We start from the raw sequence: 18,384 nt of genomic DNA, 5'->3' as shown, positions 1-18,384 counted from the left end.
TATTCTGTGGGGAGATTTCTTGGGAGGCTTCTTCCCCTGTGACCACACAAGAAGTAAAAGAAATGTCCTCAACAAGGACTAAAATCCGGGAAGCCTCAGGCTGTAATCCCTCCCCCTAAAAAAACAGTGTTTTTATTGCTTTCCTATTGCATTATTGGTGCTGTATGTTTATTTTCAGCACAGGATCCCTTTAGTCTTTTTGAAGACTTCTCATCTCCAACTGCAAATAAGACAGTGCAGTAAAAGGCAGAAAAACCTTGTAGAATGCTGTTAGCCATTTATAAGTGTGACATCTTTCCTTTTATCTGTTGACACCCTTGCTGGAATGAAATGGTAAACATAAGGCTCCTGCACTGCCTCTTGCAGTGTCTGGCTAGCAGCCAAATTGTAAACCTTGACTGCGAATTCTCATCTTAGGTGCTGTAGAATGTCCAGGAAATTTATCTTCACCTTTCTTTTTTTTTCATGAGCTGAATCCTGTGTGGCCTGAAGCTTTGTTAATCAGCAGGCCTCGAAATGTGTCATATGGCCTGTTCTTTACCTTTTATAGCTGCCTGTTTCCGGAATGGTATGAAAACCTCCACAGGCCCAACATGCCTGGTCCCTCTTCAGCTTTATGTAGAAAGGATCGCATGTGTGCTTCGGACATTGAACTGTTTTGCTGCCAGGAAGTAAATTTAGGCAAACGGTGCTTAGTAATTACTCTTGCAACTTTGCCGAACTTGGTTTCATGACTTGGAATCAATAGTGCACGCCAGTAACCCTGTTTACAAGGGGCAGTCCCAGGTTTTAGAAGTCTCTGAAAACTGTCTATGTAATAATAAATATCAAAGACATTAGAGTGTAAACCTTAAAGGTTTGTCTCAGTATGTTTGGTATCATTCCTCACTGTGTACAATTTTCTGTAGCAAATCATTCTTGTGTATCTCTGACTGTAACATCAGTTCCTTTTTCTGGTTGACAACATGCTGCCTCTGCCTGACAATTTCTAGAGGAGTTGTCAGTCTGAAAAATATATACTCCTTCAGTTGACTGTTGGGTTGCCAATCTAATAGGCTTGAACAGTGACCTGAATTTATAGCGTCACAATTTTTTCTTGCAAAGTAATAAACTTACCAAAAGTTGTACACTTCAAAAAGTTTATCTTGAGCATATGTGGCTCCATTTTCTGAATAAAAACTTTCTGTTACATTTTACATGTTACTAATGTGTGGCTGAGAGGTTAGCACTCTTGCAGTGCTAAGTCCCAGGACTCTTATCTGCATGGAGTTTGCAGGTTCTTCCTGTGATTGTGTGGGTTTCCTCCAGGTACTCCATTTTCCTCCCACATTCCAAAAACATGCAGTTAGGTTAATTGGCTTCCCCCCCAAATCGACCTTAGGCTGTGGTAATGACATATGAATATGGTAGGGACATTGGATTGTGAGGCCCTTTAAGGGACAGTTATTGACATGACTATGGACTTTGTAAAGTGCTGCCTAATATGTTGGTGCTTTATAAATACCAGGGTTCTCCCCAGGCTCTTTTGGCAGGGCGCACCACCCAGCACTTTTCAGCACCCACCCTGCTGTTTTTGGGTGGTTACTAAAGAGTTTGGTCACAATACAGGGGCTGCCACCCACCTACAATTTCTTACCACCCGGCTTAAAATACCTTCTGGGTTGAGCACTGAATACTGTGTAATAATAATATTACATATAAGTATTGTCAGTGTTCTGTTTAGCCCCTTTTAACTGGGCACACCACCCAGCACTTTTCATTAACCACCTGGCTGTTTTTGACTAACCTGATCCTCAGCATATATGTAATATGCAAATGAGGCAGTTTCTGTGCACTAATAAAATACTTATCAATGTCAATTTATGCGATTGAGAGTAAAAATCTGTTACTTTGCTGAGGGCCCCATTCTTCCCTATTCCATCTCAGGTTATTCGAGTACAATCAGGATATTATAGGTACTTTAATACCTGACCTTAGGAGTACGGGTTTAGCAGTTTTTAAGGTTTGTCTAGGACATTCAGGAACTTTCATTAGTTGTGCTTCGTTACCTGTTATTCTTTATTTACAAGTGTTCCCGATTGTGTTTATTACAATTAATTAACATAAATTGCCTGTAAAGCACCACTTGTTACAGCCACTTGAACATTGATAGATGAGATAATTTGTTCAACAATATACCTAACACTGAATAAATAAATGCTTATTAACAACTCAGCCAAAGCAAATCTTGCTTAAAAATGGTTTTGAAACAATAATTTCACTGTAAACAAACTTTCCTATTTTTTTTATTAATATTAAAACTTTAGTTTTTTATAAGTTACTTCAGCTTAAGTTATTGAGTCTGTAAACAGGGATGTAGTGGGCCGCGGCTGTCTGATAGGGGAGTGGACGGGTGCTGGCATCATAACGTCACTCAGGGGGAAAGTTTCTTCTCCTTTGAGTGACACACAGCTCTCCGCGCGTGTGCAAAAACTTGGGGACCACTGCACTAAATTAAAATTGCCAGCCTCTAAAAATGTGAAAAGAAGCCTAGCATGCCACCTGTTGGCTGAAAAAGTAAAAATGAAATATTCATAGGAAACGATATGCACGCCTCAAGATTGTTTTGCAGTACCACACTTTTTTAGCAGGTGGAGCTGTTGGTAAAATCTGAAAATGCAACTTCCTCTACATAGAAAACACAAAACTCGGATAACAGATGACATTTCTAGAAGTCTGGGAAAAATAAAATTCCTTCTCATCCATAAATACAGTAATTTATACACGCTGTGTTTTCTACTTTCAGATATAGTACACTATGTTATGCTATAAATGCCGACTGCTGTTGGGTGGGGTATGAGACTAAGCAATGCAGAAAAGGTCATGGAAAGTTCAGATATGTATCAAGAGAAAGATTTGTGACTTCCTAGGGATTATAGCTGTACCCTCATTGGATATTCACCCTTGTATTGGGTGGTACTAAGGATTGGGAGAACAAAGCATCTTTCAGGTAGGCACTTTTGTATTAACTTAAAAACAGGTTTTTCTTTTCATAACTGGAGTTACTTTTTAGCTGAATACCCCTGAGAGTGTAATTCCATTACAGATACATTCTGTGCTGTATTTCCCTGGCCACATCTTGGGAGCTGTTTATGATGTAATTCTCCAGCCGGGGAAGCTATGACAGCCTTCCAAACAGCTGGCTCCACTACTGGGTAATGGAGGGATGGAAGTTAGTGTATACAGGGCCACATCACCAAATAGCATGGGTGTCATTATGCTGCTCAGGAGAGGCGCCGGCATCCATCCACACACATAACACTTCTCTGAAACCTACTGCTGATTTTCAGAGGCGTCAACTGCTTTCCCGTATAAAAATTCTTTACTTGTACCATGGGAATATTTTTAGTTTTTTTTTGTCTAGATTCAAGAGTCGATTCATTAAACTGTAGACAAAAAAAAAATTGTCCAGTCAATTTTTACCATTTACTAAAGAATACTTTTTGGGTTGCAATTGGCTTTTCTTTTTTCATTATATTTAAAAAATATTTGACAGTTTACATTTATTGAATGCAGTATTCTTCACAGAATTTTTTTAAGCGGGTTAGGAAAAAGCTGTAGGTGGGTGGTGGCCTCTGTTTTGTAATCGAGCTTTTAAGGTAACTGCAGAAACAGCCGGGTGGTTACTGAAAAGTGCTGGGTGGTGCGCCCAGCTAAAAGGGTCTCGGGAGAACAGTGCTGAATGCATTATTATAGCAGCATCTGTACTCCAGCACACCCCAATGTCATATATTGCAGTGCACTACCTTAAACAAATGCATTATGTTCAGACCGCACATTTCATTTGTAATAAGTGAGCTGCCCTTATGTAACCTGCATTAACATGAAACTTATAATGATAAAGGCTGCCATTAGTGACTTTTCCTTAAAATTCTACATGCCACAGTGTCATACTGGTCCAAATGTTTCAATGCATTCTGAGGCACTGGGCCTGATTTAATAAAGCCCTCCAAGGCTGGGGAGGATACACTTTCATAAGGAAAGCTGGGTGATCCAGCAAACCTGGAATGGATCTTGTTTAGGATTCAAAACATTTGCTAACAAATAGCCAATGACTATGAAGAAATCCATTCCAGGTTTGCTGGATCACCCAGCTTTACTGATGAAAGTGTATCCTTTCCAGCCTTGGAAAGCTTTAATAAACCAGGGCCATTGTGTTAGAACACATATACAGATTGGAGGTTAGAATGGCATTATAACTTTCTAATCGTTTCTTTGTTTTAAGTGCACTAAAAGCTAGAGACGGCCAGAACTAGAATTCATTGAAGAGGTCAACATACAGATCAGTGATAAAATCCCGGTCCTGGTGCACCAACGTTGTTGCATTCCTCTTAATTAGACCAGTACTAGTTGTGTCCAGCTGGTCTAATTTACTGGCACAGCTCATACCCAGTGGTGCTGCTTGTTAGACTTTTTAGCAGAGACCTCAAGCCATGTGTCGCAGAATCATGATTAGCTCTAAATGGTCACATCATTGTAGCACAGCAGGTTTTGTTTTTATTTGATAGTTTAGCTACCTTTCATTTGAAAGGTGTGTGACAGCAAATATTCATTGCAATTCTGCCATTATTCAGGATCTATTATAAATGATGCTGTTCTGGTAGTGCGTGATAAGCCCAATTTAGAGTTCCAGGAAGGCAGTACCACATTTATCCCGAAGGATCAATCTCAGTTCTGAAAGAATTATTGCACTCCTGACATCCCCTGTTACAGTCTATGAAGTGTTTCATCTATGTGTTACAGTCTATGAGTGTAAACTTCTAGTGCAAGTAAGATCCTATAATTTAGGAGACTTGTGTAGCTTCTTTCTCCCTCGCTACAAGAGGTCCCAGGTTCAAGTTTACAGGTTTTCCCCGGGTTTTCCTTTAGGTACTCCAGGTTCCTCCCACATTCCAAAAACATGCCATTAGTTTAATTGGTTTGCCGCAAAATTGTAGACTGTATTATAGACATATGACTATGGTAGGGACATTAGATTGTGAGCCCCATTGAGGGACAGCTAGTGACATGACTATGGACTTTTTCTAGCGCTGCATAATATGTTGGTACTATATAAATACTGAATAATAATAATACATATCCAGTCTTATTTCAGTATATTACACTGCTCAAATTTACAAAATATTACTGGGAAGGCATTAAAAAATGCATAGCTTTATTATTGTGTGCCCTTGATACCTGCCTGCAGTTCCGCTCCGATTAGCACTTGTTGCTCTTTCTAAAGGAAATCTTGACCTGGTACAGCGTGTTTATTCTGCAGGTCTGGCTGGATTTGCATTCAGACCCATCATTCTCCTGCTTCTCTTTCAGCTCTCTGCTGAGTTGCGTCATGGCCAACAGACTAACAAAGGGAAAATCCTAATAGCCTGAACTCTAGGCATGGCTCTCTGTACAAGAGAAGAATGGCCAGTGCTTAGTTTAGTTCTTGTCCAGGTTTTTTGTTTTATTTAGTGTAAAGTAAACCATTGGAATTATACTTTAAAGGCTTTAGTGATTCATTCACCTGGCTCCAGTGGAAAAGGAAGAAGTGAAATAATTGGCTTAGCATCCCTTTGGCACTTTTATTTTTCCATTGGTACAACTATTCAGAAAATTATGTTTTGATGGTTTGAGTTCTTTTTGCGCACAGGTTACACAAGTGCATGATTGGTGGCATCAGTTGGTCATCCTGAGGTTTAAGATTGGTAGCCATTGTCAGGAATAATCTTTTTTTTCTCTCTCTCTGATTTCAGTACAAATGCTGGCCTATAGATCTGCATCCACCAGCTATGTCAATTAAGGCTACATATTCACGTTAGACTTTTGTCGTTGGAAAGGATCTTTCAGACAAAAGACTACAAGATGCATGAACAAGCTCAGTACATACAGCGCCATTCTATTCTATGGAGAGGGGAGGGGAGAGAACGACGAAACGGTACCTCACTGCGCTCTCTCCCCATCACTTTATTATTTATTTATACTTTATGCATTTATTTGTCGTTAGTCAATTGTGGATCCACCAGGACCGATCTATGAACAATGTTAGATGGGGATCCACCAGGACGGATCTATAAACGATGTTAGACGGCCACTGTACACATGTCAGATTCTCATCCAATACTAGCCCTGAAGCGATAATCGGATGAGAATTATCTGACGTGTGTGCGTAGCCTAAGGGTTGCCTTTCTGAACAAATTTGTGTCTTAAGGAACAGGAACAAAACAGTTTAGTGTCCAGTTTTCCATGATTTACATTTGGGGTTAGTTGATCAGGGAATTTAAGGCTAATCAAGGCTAAACAAACATTGTCTAAATACAAGATACATAAAAATTTTTGGATCTTGGGTTCCTGGTGTACTTACTCCAGATAAATGCAAATAAGCAGCATAAAAAATTCTGATGCTTTATCTCTGTGCAGCAACTTCTTTTGCTAAGGCCAACCACTGCTTTTTTCTCTCCATGTGCTGGATGATTTGTCTTATATCCACCCCTCGCCCAGTAGTTTTCACTATATGTGGCCTATAGTGGGACTCCCTGGGTCCATCCCACAGTCACATATTCTGCAGGGTGATGTTGTCACTGCTTTTTTGACTTGGTAATATACCCATATCGTTTGTGGCTATAGCGGAACATATTTAATTTTTTTGTGCCTAAAGTTCAGCTTCAACTACTCATTTGTTTCATGACTCAACACAACTTATGGAAAACTGCACCAACAGAAATTAAAACAATTCCAATACATTTCAGTTTCTGGTAATTTCCTGTCCACAAAGGTATAGACAAAGATAAGGAAGAGGTAAATGTTTAATTTTGCCTATATCTTTTAACCTTCCTGTGTAATAAACATTCAGGAAAAAGTTAGCACTGTAGAATGATGTCTCTGGTGACAGTATCTGCCTGTGATGTTTTTATTTATACATTTTAATTAGAAACTTAGTGTTCCCCATGTGGTCTGAAGAGAAGAGCTAATTGCTGATGCTTCCTAATTTGCCACATGAGCTCATAGTAAATGCTTTCTACCTTAAATACTATTAGCATGTGCTTATCACGGGGTGCGTTCACTAAGTTACATTTCCTTCTTCTCTTTCACAGTTACTAGTTACAACAATGTGTTAGAAGCAAATTCTGATTCCGATGATGAAGACAAATTGCACATCGTGGAAGAGGAGAGTGTTACAGATGCCGCAGATGGCGAGGGCAGTGTGCCAGAAGATGACTTGCCAACCGACCAAACAGTATTAGCAGAAGGCAGCGAAAGTGTGAAACAAAGTTGCTGGGATGATGAAGGTACAGTGTACTGTTCATTTGTAGCACCTACAGCACTGTCTTCACATGGATGTGTGTTCATTTGACCCCAAGGGCTTATACAAGGGGTGCTGAGAAGTTCCTGTCTTTGCCCCTTTCCAGATGAAATAGAAAAATGAGTGTGGGGGAATATGACAGCCTAATATCTTAGTATGTTACTGTGCAAATATCAGGTCTTTGTGATTCTTAAAACTTTTTTCTTTTAGTGAGAAGCTGTGATTGCAGAGGCACAAGCAAGTTTCACGTTGTTGGAGTTACAGGCCGTCATGAAGTTTTTGTTTCTCCTGGGAAAGGAAGGACACTTCTCCCCCAGTGTTTGTGACATCTCAGTGTGAATGTCCTTTGCTGACTTTCCCTGGAGAAACAAAAACTTCATGATGGCCTTTAACTGCAAGCACATGAAACTTGCTTGTGCCTCTGCAATCACAGCTTCTCACTAAAAGAAAAAAACAGTTTTAAGAATCACAAAGACCTGATATTTGCACAGCTACATACTAAGATATTAGGCTGTCATATGCCCCCACACTCATTTTTCTATTTCATCTGGAAGGGGGCAAAGCCAGGGACTTCTCAGCACCCCCTCATACTTTCCTTATACCGACTACATAATTGATAAAAAAAATTAATATAATAAAACTGGTTTAATTTTAGGTGGCCTGCAGCACAATTGGGTCCTCTGCCAAGCCTTCAGTGCTGTCAGGGACCTTGGCTGGGGCCATCATTCCAAAATACAATGTAACCTAGACTAAGTATAGTTTTTAAGCCAAGTTTACTCATCAAGCTGTATGTTCTATGGACCCCAACACTTGATGGAAGTTCAATCTCTGATTTATAAAGGGGCAATATTGGTAATGGCCTTCAGTTTCCTGGAGGCACTTCTGACAAGCTCCTGAATGTCCACAATTCACGATTGAAATCATAGCAGAGGATTATTTCCCTGCCATATTGTACCCAGAAATTGAGCAAATAATATAGAATATAGTTACCTTTCAAACATGTTCAGTAAGTTTTACTGTTAAGCCCGTACTCTTAAACACTATTTTTATGAAGGTACATGAATTCTCAGGAAATCAAAATCTTTAAAATCTGCACTGGTTAAAGTACAAACTGAATCCTATTGGCTTCAATGGCAAATATATACAATATTCTCATCTGATTATGTAGGTTCCACTATTAGTATCTTTTGCACTTTTCAAACCCATTTTTCATTCCATATTTATTTGCTATGCTTGTTTTGTATTTTCCTTGGTAAAATGTCACATGACAATGTGAAGAATGCAAACTACTAGATGAATGTGATTCCTAATTATTGCACAAAACAATTGCACAAAACAATAATAATACATATAAGAAAAATTAGCATAGTAAAGCAAACACATGCAAAAAATCTAAATATTGCGGATAATATTTCAAAATGTAGTTTATAAGAAATGTGAAGTAACTTGCCCTGGACATTCTCTGACAAAACGAAAATGACAATAGAAACATTTCTTACATAGATGTTCTGTGTAGGGGGATGAGCTAATAATGCACAAAAAATGCTATCATGAAACTGTTTGCAATCAGACAGAGTAGATCAGGTTTTTTTTACACATACATAGAAAATAGATGATTTGATATGAGCATCAAGACTCCCCACACACTCCTGCAAGCACAGAATATTTATTATTATAATGTATTTATATAGCATTGCCATATTACGCAGTGACTTACAGGGTCTAAATCCATCGCAGTAACTGTAAACAGTAAATCTAACGTCAGTGCTTTTGCTCACTCTCCCTATAATAACTCAAATGTATTAAAAAGACTGTAACAGCAAGAACAACACAATGTGGGCTAGAGTTCCCAAAACCCTTGTTTATATTTTTGGCTTTTTGGCACCATGAAGTGGTGAGGGTACCCAATAGAAAAGTCAGTGGTGTGGTTGGGGGTTGTTGGGAATGCTCGCCATGTATGTGTGGCAAGCATATAACTCCTAAAATTTAAAGTGTACCTAAATGATCTATACTATATCTCTTCGGTGTGTAAACTTGCCACTCCTTTGCTGTAGGTCATATTACTAGTTTTGTGACATTATTGTTACATGGCTGTCACATTTAAGCCCTTTCGTAAAAAAAAAAAAAAAAAAAAAAAACGTGATAAATGGAACTAATCCCGTGGAGAGACATTTTACAAAATTCACAAATAAAAACAAATATTTGATAACTCCCACGAACATTTGACATGAAGACTAAGATTATTTAATCACCCAAAACTAATGTGACTAGTACCTGCCCATCTGTTATAAAGATACTGTAGATATTAAACCACACTTATATAGTGAATATATATCAGTAACCACGCTGCAGTGATCATTTATTAGATAATCTGCTTGTCTGCTCTAAGCAGGTGTGCAAGGTGTCCGTTTGCCCTCCTCGCCTACGCAGATAAGACCACAAGAAATTCCCTTAAGAAAAGGTTCTCATGAAAATTTTCTTTTGAAAGGCAATGTCTGGCCCACATTATTTGCTTAAAGGAGACACTGACATAAAGCATTTAAACATTGTGATATATTCACTATTGGTATTAGGACATCTTCAACATTTAAAATAGAATCGGTTTAAGGTGTACAGAAAATTCGTTAAAATTCAATAGCCACCTAGATGGCCCTCAGCTTCAAAGAGAAAACAGGCAATAGATGCCTAAGCTAAGTATACCATATACCTTCCCTCTCCAGTGCTGGCATCCCTTCATATACACTAACTTCTCCCTGGTTGGACTAGAATGACCATAGAAGGTAACAGGGCCCAGATGTAACCATCTAATGCCATTCCTCGTGTTCAAACTAGCATATAATCTTGGCTAACTCACTAAAAGTTGGTGTGTATGCAGGGAAGACGGCGTTGGAGAGAAAGCTTTGTTAAAGCTGAACTATAGGTTCAAATTCTTCAATATATTCTTAGGATATATATCTACTTTGTTTGCACCAAATGTCTTAACAAATCTAGTGACCAAGGAAAGAGCAGCAGCGACTAATCTTTATTAGAGGAAGCACCTACACAGAAGTGTAAATTAATGCACAAATCTAGAAGAAATATATAAAAGAAACAAAGATTTGAGTAAGGCTGCGTACACGTCAGATGATTTTTGTCTGATAATCGCCTCAAGGCTGAGACCGGGTGAGAATCTGACGTGTGTATAGCGTTTGTCCTCCGCCGTTCCAACGACTGTCCTTACAGATTCACAGACGACAAACAAGGAACGATCCCAATGAGAGGGAAGAGAGTTATATGTCGTTCATAGATCTGTCCTGGCAGATCCACAAATGACTAACCACGAATGAATGCAATACAAGTGAAGGGGAGAGAGCGTAGTAAGGTGCCACTCCGTCATCCTCCCGTCTCCATAGAGCAGAACGGCACTGTATGTACAGTGCTCGTGCATGTATCGTTCAGTATTTTGTCTATGGAAAGGATCGTAAAAGATCCTTTCCAGCGACAATTATTGCACGTGTGTACGTACATTGCCTAAGAATACACATAGTTTATGCATATAGATAATATTTGCTAATCCCGGACTACAGCCTTAATGCTTGAAGTTAGGGGTGGAGGGAAGATATGACCTCTAACTTTAAAAGTTCATCTGTCCTTTAATTGTGTACATATATTTAAAAACAAGCAAACATACTTTCAAAATAGCAGACAAAGAATTAAAATCCAGATATCCACTCTTGGGAAAGTGTTCTTTAGCTATCAAGGGAACTTTTATTTTAAGGGATTTTCACTTTTATTAGGAAAGAAGAGAAATTCCTTTTCTTCAGGACTCTTGAGAAGCTTGCTGCCCAAACACAAGTAGTAAATTGTTCCAGTTGCTCACCATAAGGTTTGCTGTCCTTTCTTCTGAGTTGGTGCTGAAATGATCAGATAGATAGCACCATTAAACATAAAATAGTGATTATTTTTGCTGCTGTGAAAAATATTGGATACATCGTAAAACTTTTTTGGATTAGTGTTTTTTCTCCTAAAATAAGCTGGCACCAAAGCATCAGTAAGCTCCACGTCCTCCCATTCTCTAGTATTCCATAACATAAACATTAGCATTTGAGCAAGTACAAGATATTCATGTGCCACTGACAATTCTAGCTATGTGCACAGTATAAATACCAAGGTGATACCTAAAGCCATTCAGAAAGTAGCTAGAACCCACTAACCAAACTTAAAGGGTAATGCCATACTTAGTGTTCTTGTGTCTGTGATGGTGTTCATATATATCTTGTGTAATTCCTCTTCTACACACATAGACATACATCTGCATACATAGACAAAATAGCAGGATGCCAAACAAAAGACGGTTCTTTTTGCCCATGAAAATACCTAAATTGTGGTGGAGGTAGAGCAAGTCTGTACTCACCTCCCTGTGTTCCCACCCTCCCATTTTTTGTCTTTTCCTATTCCCTTATTTCTAACTCCTCTTACCTTCTAGTTTACCCTGCTCATTTCCATCCTTTTCAACTTCTTCCTGCTACATACAGACACCCCCTTCCACAATTACCCTCTAACTAACAATCCCACTTGTAACCCCCCATCCTGAATAAAAAAAAATTAAAAAATCACTTGGTTGGCAAGAATTATAATTTTATATAATTAGAATAAGAGTTCGATGTTTTCAGACAGACAGACTCTGTTAGGAGGCTTTCAGTGAACGGTTAGGAAACAAAGCACATATAATGATAACATATAGCTGTTTCCATGCCTTATATATAAATGCAAATATGAAAAGCAACAAGTGACACTAATGACTAAAATATGTGTCTTTTGCAGATGGAACAGATGCAAATGAAATCCTGGGGCCTGATGCTGATGACCTTGGATGTACAGGTACGTCCATCAATGTTGCTGTGCACCTTGCTCAGAAAGTATAGATGCCAGGAGCTTTTTCGCCTCCCAGTACCGATTCAGAACTGAGTTATGAGCTTTTCCTAGTCCTACCACCCTCAGAAGCTGAGGGTGATTAGACTGAAAGGTCTTAGAAGTACCAGCTTTTTCAAGGTAACACAGCTGATTAGCTGAAACCCACACACTTATAAATCAAAGCAATAAACTTTATGTTCTTAGCACTCCACTTGATTAGGAATATTATCTATGTAGAGTTCTGTACAAATAAAAAAAAGTTAAAAAAAAAAATCTGTGAGGAGAGCCCATTTATGGGACTGGTCTAGGTCATGTGACCAGATCACCCCAATCACAGTGCTTTCTTTGCTGTGTAAATCGAGGACTTCTTGGTATAATGCATACCAAGGCTTGCATTTAATGAATAGGTTGTAACTAAAGTACAGGCTGTAATTTAGAAAAACTTGCATTACACCATAATTAGACCTGACTTAATATAGAGCCATACTGCAGTAGGAAGTTTTTTTGACTAACCTGTGAAAGGCTTACTTTCATAGCCAAGTTCTTTCAATCCATCAGTTAAAGTCTAGACAGAGACAGAGAGGTCAAACGAACTTCACTTTGACTTTACTAGAGAATCACTCAGACTGCTTTTTGCTCCAACAGAGCAGAGAGGTAGAATTAAAAGGCCTTGCAAATGGAACAAGTTAACAGTAGAGGTGGTCCATTCCACTCTTGACCATATCAATAAATATTGCTGGACTTCACTTTTTTTTAAATCAAAAGCACAAATTCTGAGAAGGTAAAATACTCTTTCTGCTAAATTTTGATAATGATCCTATAATTCCTGGCATTTTCATCTTCATGACAAATTAATGAGAAGGCAGTGTGACTTTAATGACATCATAACTTACAATATTACAGTAACCTCTGGCTGGAGTGTTTTCTATTAGTCACAATTCCTGTATGTAACAGCAATTTTCTAACTTGCATCTGTGATTTATTGGCTGGTATTTCTGGATAACGAAGAATAAAATCTTGCAATGCAGACACTTGCACAGAAGCATTCAATTTGTAAAGACTTTGATTGAATGTATGTATTGCATTAGGTAAAACGAGGATAGACTGAACCAGGAAGTCTAAACAATGCCAATATGTGCCCATGTTTTTGAGTTGTGGTAATTGTAGCACACGTTTCCTGGTTTCTTAAAGTGGAATTTTCCCCCAGGGTATATTTCTTATTAACTTTCCATCTTTCATTCCCTAGCCTTTTTTAAATCCCAACTCCAGCCAATGAAGAGATGTCCCCTTGTTTCTTGCTTTAGTTACAGGAGGTCAAAAGGATCTAAAAGTCATGCGAAATCTTTCTACAGTAGATAGAGGCTTATGAAGAGCACAATAGTTAGGAACTTGGAGTACTTGTATTGCTATCTCAATTCTGGTCTCAGCTAGTATTTTATTTGTTATATTTTGTCTATGTGTCACATGAATAATAGGTGATGGGTAATTTCCAATTTAACCATACCCCACTGTTTCATAAAGTATGAAAAAAGGAATTCAGGAATATGATTTCACGAATATGTCATCATATAGACACATAACTTCATCTAAAAAGTGTGACCTGACAGTGTACAGTAGCTTTGTTGCTTGAGTGATACTAATATTACCAACTGTAATGGAAAATAAAAGAATATATTTCATGTTTTATTTATATGTATAGCTAGTATATTTGTATAGTTGTATTTTAATTTTTTTGCACCTGGAAATTCTTATAACAGAAAACCACTAATCCAAATTATTCTTCATTATTTTTAAAGTGAATGATGAAGAATGTGATTCAGATGTTGAAAATGAGCAAAACCATGATCCAAACGTGGAAGAGTTCCTTCAGCAAAGCGACACGGCTGTCATCTACCCAGAAGCTCCTGAGGATGACCAGAGGCAAGGCACGCCGGAGGCCAGCGGCCATGATGAAAATGGTAACTATATAAAACACAGCACTGCAAATGACTTTTCTAAGCAGGGAAATGGAACAGAGCTGGGAAACAACTGGAGGCATTTTTGCCTCTTATCAGAAACATCTGAAAAAATCCTTTCCATATTTAAGTGATCAGTTGACAGCTGTATCATACAGCAATGTACAGAATCTTACCAAGCTGTGCCTGGCTGGTTTTCATTTACTATAAAGAACATAGGGGCCTTTCCTAAACAAAATGATTGACCTACCATCAGTTATTTCTTTCTTAAATTGCTAGTTTCCCAGCTGAATCTGGCTTCAGTACTTTGACCTGGAATGTTGATGGAAAAAATAGAAGTATGCAATCACAACCTTTTCTTTTTTATACTCTGTAAAATTTTCTTTGAAAATGAGTTTGTTTGGTAGAGAAAGAGATTATAACCTATAAAAAAGTTTTCATTGTGGTCCCTTTTGGGAAAAGCCAACAATTTAAAACTGACACCCAAACAAAAGGTAAGGGAATATCTTTAAATGTGAGCAGAGACAACTTTCTATGAAGCAAATGTCCTTGATTTTGTATAAATTTTGTATTTTTTCCTATGTCCTATTTCATCTCATGGACAGAAAGGAAAGTCCATCTGTGGGTGTCCTTTACTTTGTGTCCCCTTTGCTCACCTAATCCACCATCCGGGTTGCTTGACAGTGCCTTACCCCTTGCAGACTACCAGTGATCCAGTAAGGCCCATTTGTTCATACCATATAGTCCTTTTGCTCTAACATCACTTCTTTTCTGAATTGAGAGAATACTTAACCACTAGACAGACAATTGGCTGTCCTTGTTACACGGACAGTGATGTGGACACCCAAGCAAGGAAGAGAGAACACCCAGAGCTGAAGCATCAGGGGTGCCAATTGCTTTAGGTGTTTATAAAGGGCATTTAGATTTAGAGGGTGTTTTCCCAGCACTAACTAGCCTAATTATTGGAAATAGAAGGAAGTCATCCATAGCAGCCTCCATTTTTACTTAGAAAATACACACTTTTATGCAGAAGTGGTTTACATTTAATAATTACTAACATAGGAGACTCTGTTGGGGCTTCTTTGCTTGTAGCCCATTTACACTTCTACGGAAGACTCCACTCACACAAAGAAAGTCTGCATTGCAACAGCACTGATTTGTGTTAATTAGTGCTCTCCAGGTGAAGATAGCTATGTATTGAACATTCAGCTGACATGAAAATAAAGAATTGTTACAGACAATAATAGTGCCACACAGGTACTGTCTGTTGTAAATTGTGTCTAGTAGCAAACAATAAATGGTGATAAAAATACACTGAATTATGATCAGTGTATGAGGAGGGAGAGATTACTATGAAGAAGAGATATAACACCTTTACCTCTGTTATCATATCTCAAGTCACTCTCTATTCCAGAGGTCAAATTTGCAATATAAATGTGTGACTTCTACAGACGTCGGACTCAGGAAAATTGTACACCATCTTTTATGTCTGCAGACAGGGAAAATTAAAGTTTTTTTTTCTCTGTAGACTCTCAAACTATGACCTGCGCTTAAAAATTCAGAAAGACAGCGCATTTATTATATGCCAATTGCTATGCAGCTGAGATCATCCCGTAAATGGACAAAGATCACTGTTGATTATATACAGCAAAGTTAAGCAGGCCATAGCAACCAATTCAAATTTATGTTCAAGCTACATTCACATGGTACCAAATATGAGGATAAAATCAAACATTAAAACCATTAAAATACTCTTCCATATTCCCACATAGTAATAAGATACAAAAAAAAAGAATCAGCATATTTATGAGCGAGTCTCAAAATTCGTTTGCCTTCTTTGCAGTATAACAAAGATATAAATGTTGTCTAGTAAAACAGATTGCATGGTTTGAGTAGGCAGAAGGGTGAGTTGTGTGGTCTCAATTTCATAATTTATACTACTTCATCATGAGAGAGTGTATGCTTAATACAATATGCCATAAGCGACTTCCATGTCAGTACATAAAGACGTAAGGCTTCATTGGTAGCAACAAGTAACAGATCTTCAGATTTATAGAATCACTTAGTTTTTATAACTTCCATAATATTGGAATTGGGTAACAAACTTCATTCCAATAAACTGGATCTTGTCAAACTGAATCTTAACCATCCTGGTCATAGACAGATACATGTTGCTGTCAATTAGATATACTTTATATACTTACAATGAAGCTGCTGATGGGCATATTGTATTTCTAAGTATGTAAGATTTATTGTTTTGCCCCTTTAGCTGTAAGAAGATGAGAGTTATGTGGAGCAAAAAAGCAACTCCTATTTATCTTGGCATTATTAAACTCATTAATTGGCAGCAAACTAATTTATTCCTTGTGTATAAGCGACATTATAATCAGTTAGGCATTTTTGCAGTAGCCACTTAATGCCCAGTCAACAGAATTATAATAGTTAGGTAGACTTTGTACCAATGACCTATTATTTCCATAAACCAAAACTGTTCAGTCCCAATAGATCAACATATGCAGTATACATATTAACTTAACAGACCGGGATGGAGTTGCTTCCTCTCTTCCTATGCAATACCACTGTGTATACATCAAGTATTTTATTCGAACAGTCTATCAAACCTCTAAAATAATAACCAATTGTTTCAAAGGCTAAAAAGAGGACCAAGACCTTCATAGAATTGTGGATTAGGTAATGTATCCTCTGAATATTGTATATTATTGCCTATGAATTTTACTGCGGCGCATAAAGTGAAGGCTCTTTCACTGAATTTTATGTCTTGCCATTTGCAGCATTGTCATAGTGTGATGTCTTTTTGCAGGAACTCCAGATGCGTTCTCCCAACTCCTGACGTGTCCATATTGTGACAGGGGATACAAACGTTACACTTCCTTAAAGGAACACATCAAATACCGGCATGAAAAGAATGAAGACAACTTTAGCTGTTCTATGTGCAGCTACACATTTGCCTACAGAACCCAGTTGGACCGTCACATGACATCACACAAGTCAGGAAAAGATCAAGTAAGTGTCAGCAAGGCTTGGACCACACCGCCGCACATCCCTTACTTCCTGTTTATTCTTTGTTTCTACAGGAGCTGCCCTGAAGCACAACCTATGTAGCAAACCTTCCAATTCCTAACATATATATATATGCTTCATGCTTCCTCCACCTCTTAGATTGCAAGCTGTCCTGGGCAGGGTCCTCTCCTCCTGTGTCTTTCTGTATCTGTCTGTCATTTGCAACCCCTATTTAATGTACAGTACTGCATAATATGTTGGCTGTTTAATAATAAATATATATATATATGTATATGTATATTTATAAATATATATACACACATACACTACTTTAGCGGTGTAGACTGAAGGTTCTGCCCTTTTTGCACCCCTTTACTGTTAAAGCTCCCAAGGTTACAGCCACTTCTACTCCTTAGCTCAGCTAATGGAGCTAGCTCATGTCTACATGATTCTAAAGGTTGTCAGATTCAGAGCATACTTGTTGTTTAAACATTTTAATTCTTTATTTTAAAGTGCCCCTTTAGCCTAACAGCATGAAATGATAATAATTCAGAGATTATGTATAAAAGGACATGAAGTTCATTGTTTTCTTTATTGTACAGCGCTGCGTAATATGTTGGCGCTATATAAATCCTGTTTAATAATAATAATAATTGTTTTCTTTACAAAAAAAATTACAGCAAGATAAACTAAATACAATACAACATAGTACATGCATTGTTTTTAAAACATTTAAAATAATTTCTGTTCTACTAATCTCATATAGAAGCATATGCAATTTTTTTTGTTAGAAAGTTTTACTTTTTGCTTTCTCCACAATGCTTGTAGCTACAGGTTGAATGATGGTTTGTTTTTTTGTGTTGCAGAAGGACTTCTACTTCTTGTTCTGAGCATAAATACCGTAGTTTGAACAAAGGTTTCTGTTCTTTGGAACTTTGTGGAACAAGACATAGATTTAACTTTTTAAATGCAAACCACCTGATACCTGGAAATTAAACTCACTGACATTGCCTACATTCTGCATTAGGAGCTCCTTGTTTTTAACCACCTAGCCGGTATGCCCGTACGAAGGTCGGGCAAAAAAAAATGGCTAGGATGGTTAACCCCGTAATTTTGTCACATCCTTACCTCCATGGTCCCGCTGTGCACATCCAGCGGGACCATATAGGTAAGGATTCCAGCGTCGTTTTCCTATTC

General features: G+C 38.0%; 1 protein-coding gene across 3 annotated transcripts in view; it reads left to right on the top strand.

The window, feature by feature from the left end:
* The window catches only part of ZEB1 (zinc finger E-box binding homeobox 1), a 90,308-nt gene that overhangs the window by 56,112 nt on the left and 15,812 nt on the right, over window positions 1–18,384 (top strand). For all 3 annotated transcript variants that reach the window (XM_072412664.1, XM_072412662.1, XM_072412663.1), the window contains exons 2-5: window positions 7,110–7,304; window positions 12,122–12,178; window positions 14,008–14,169; window positions 16,988–17,190. In XM_072412664.1, the coding sequence (XP_072268765.1) occupies window positions 7,110–7,304; window positions 12,122–12,178; window positions 14,008–14,169; window positions 16,988–17,190 (617 nt within the window). The remainder of the gene's footprint in view (window positions 1–7,109; window positions 7,305–12,121; window positions 12,179–14,007; window positions 14,170–16,987; window positions 17,191–18,384) is intronic.

Source organism: Pyxicephalus adspersus, chromosome 5, assembly GCF_032062135.1.
Source record: "Pyxicephalus adspersus chromosome 5, UCB_Pads_2.0, whole genome shotgun sequence".
Taxonomy (NCBI): domain Eukaryota; kingdom Metazoa; phylum Chordata; class Amphibia; order Anura; family Pyxicephalidae; genus Pyxicephalus; species Pyxicephalus adspersus.
This window is presented reverse-complemented; position numbering and strand designations above follow the sequence as displayed.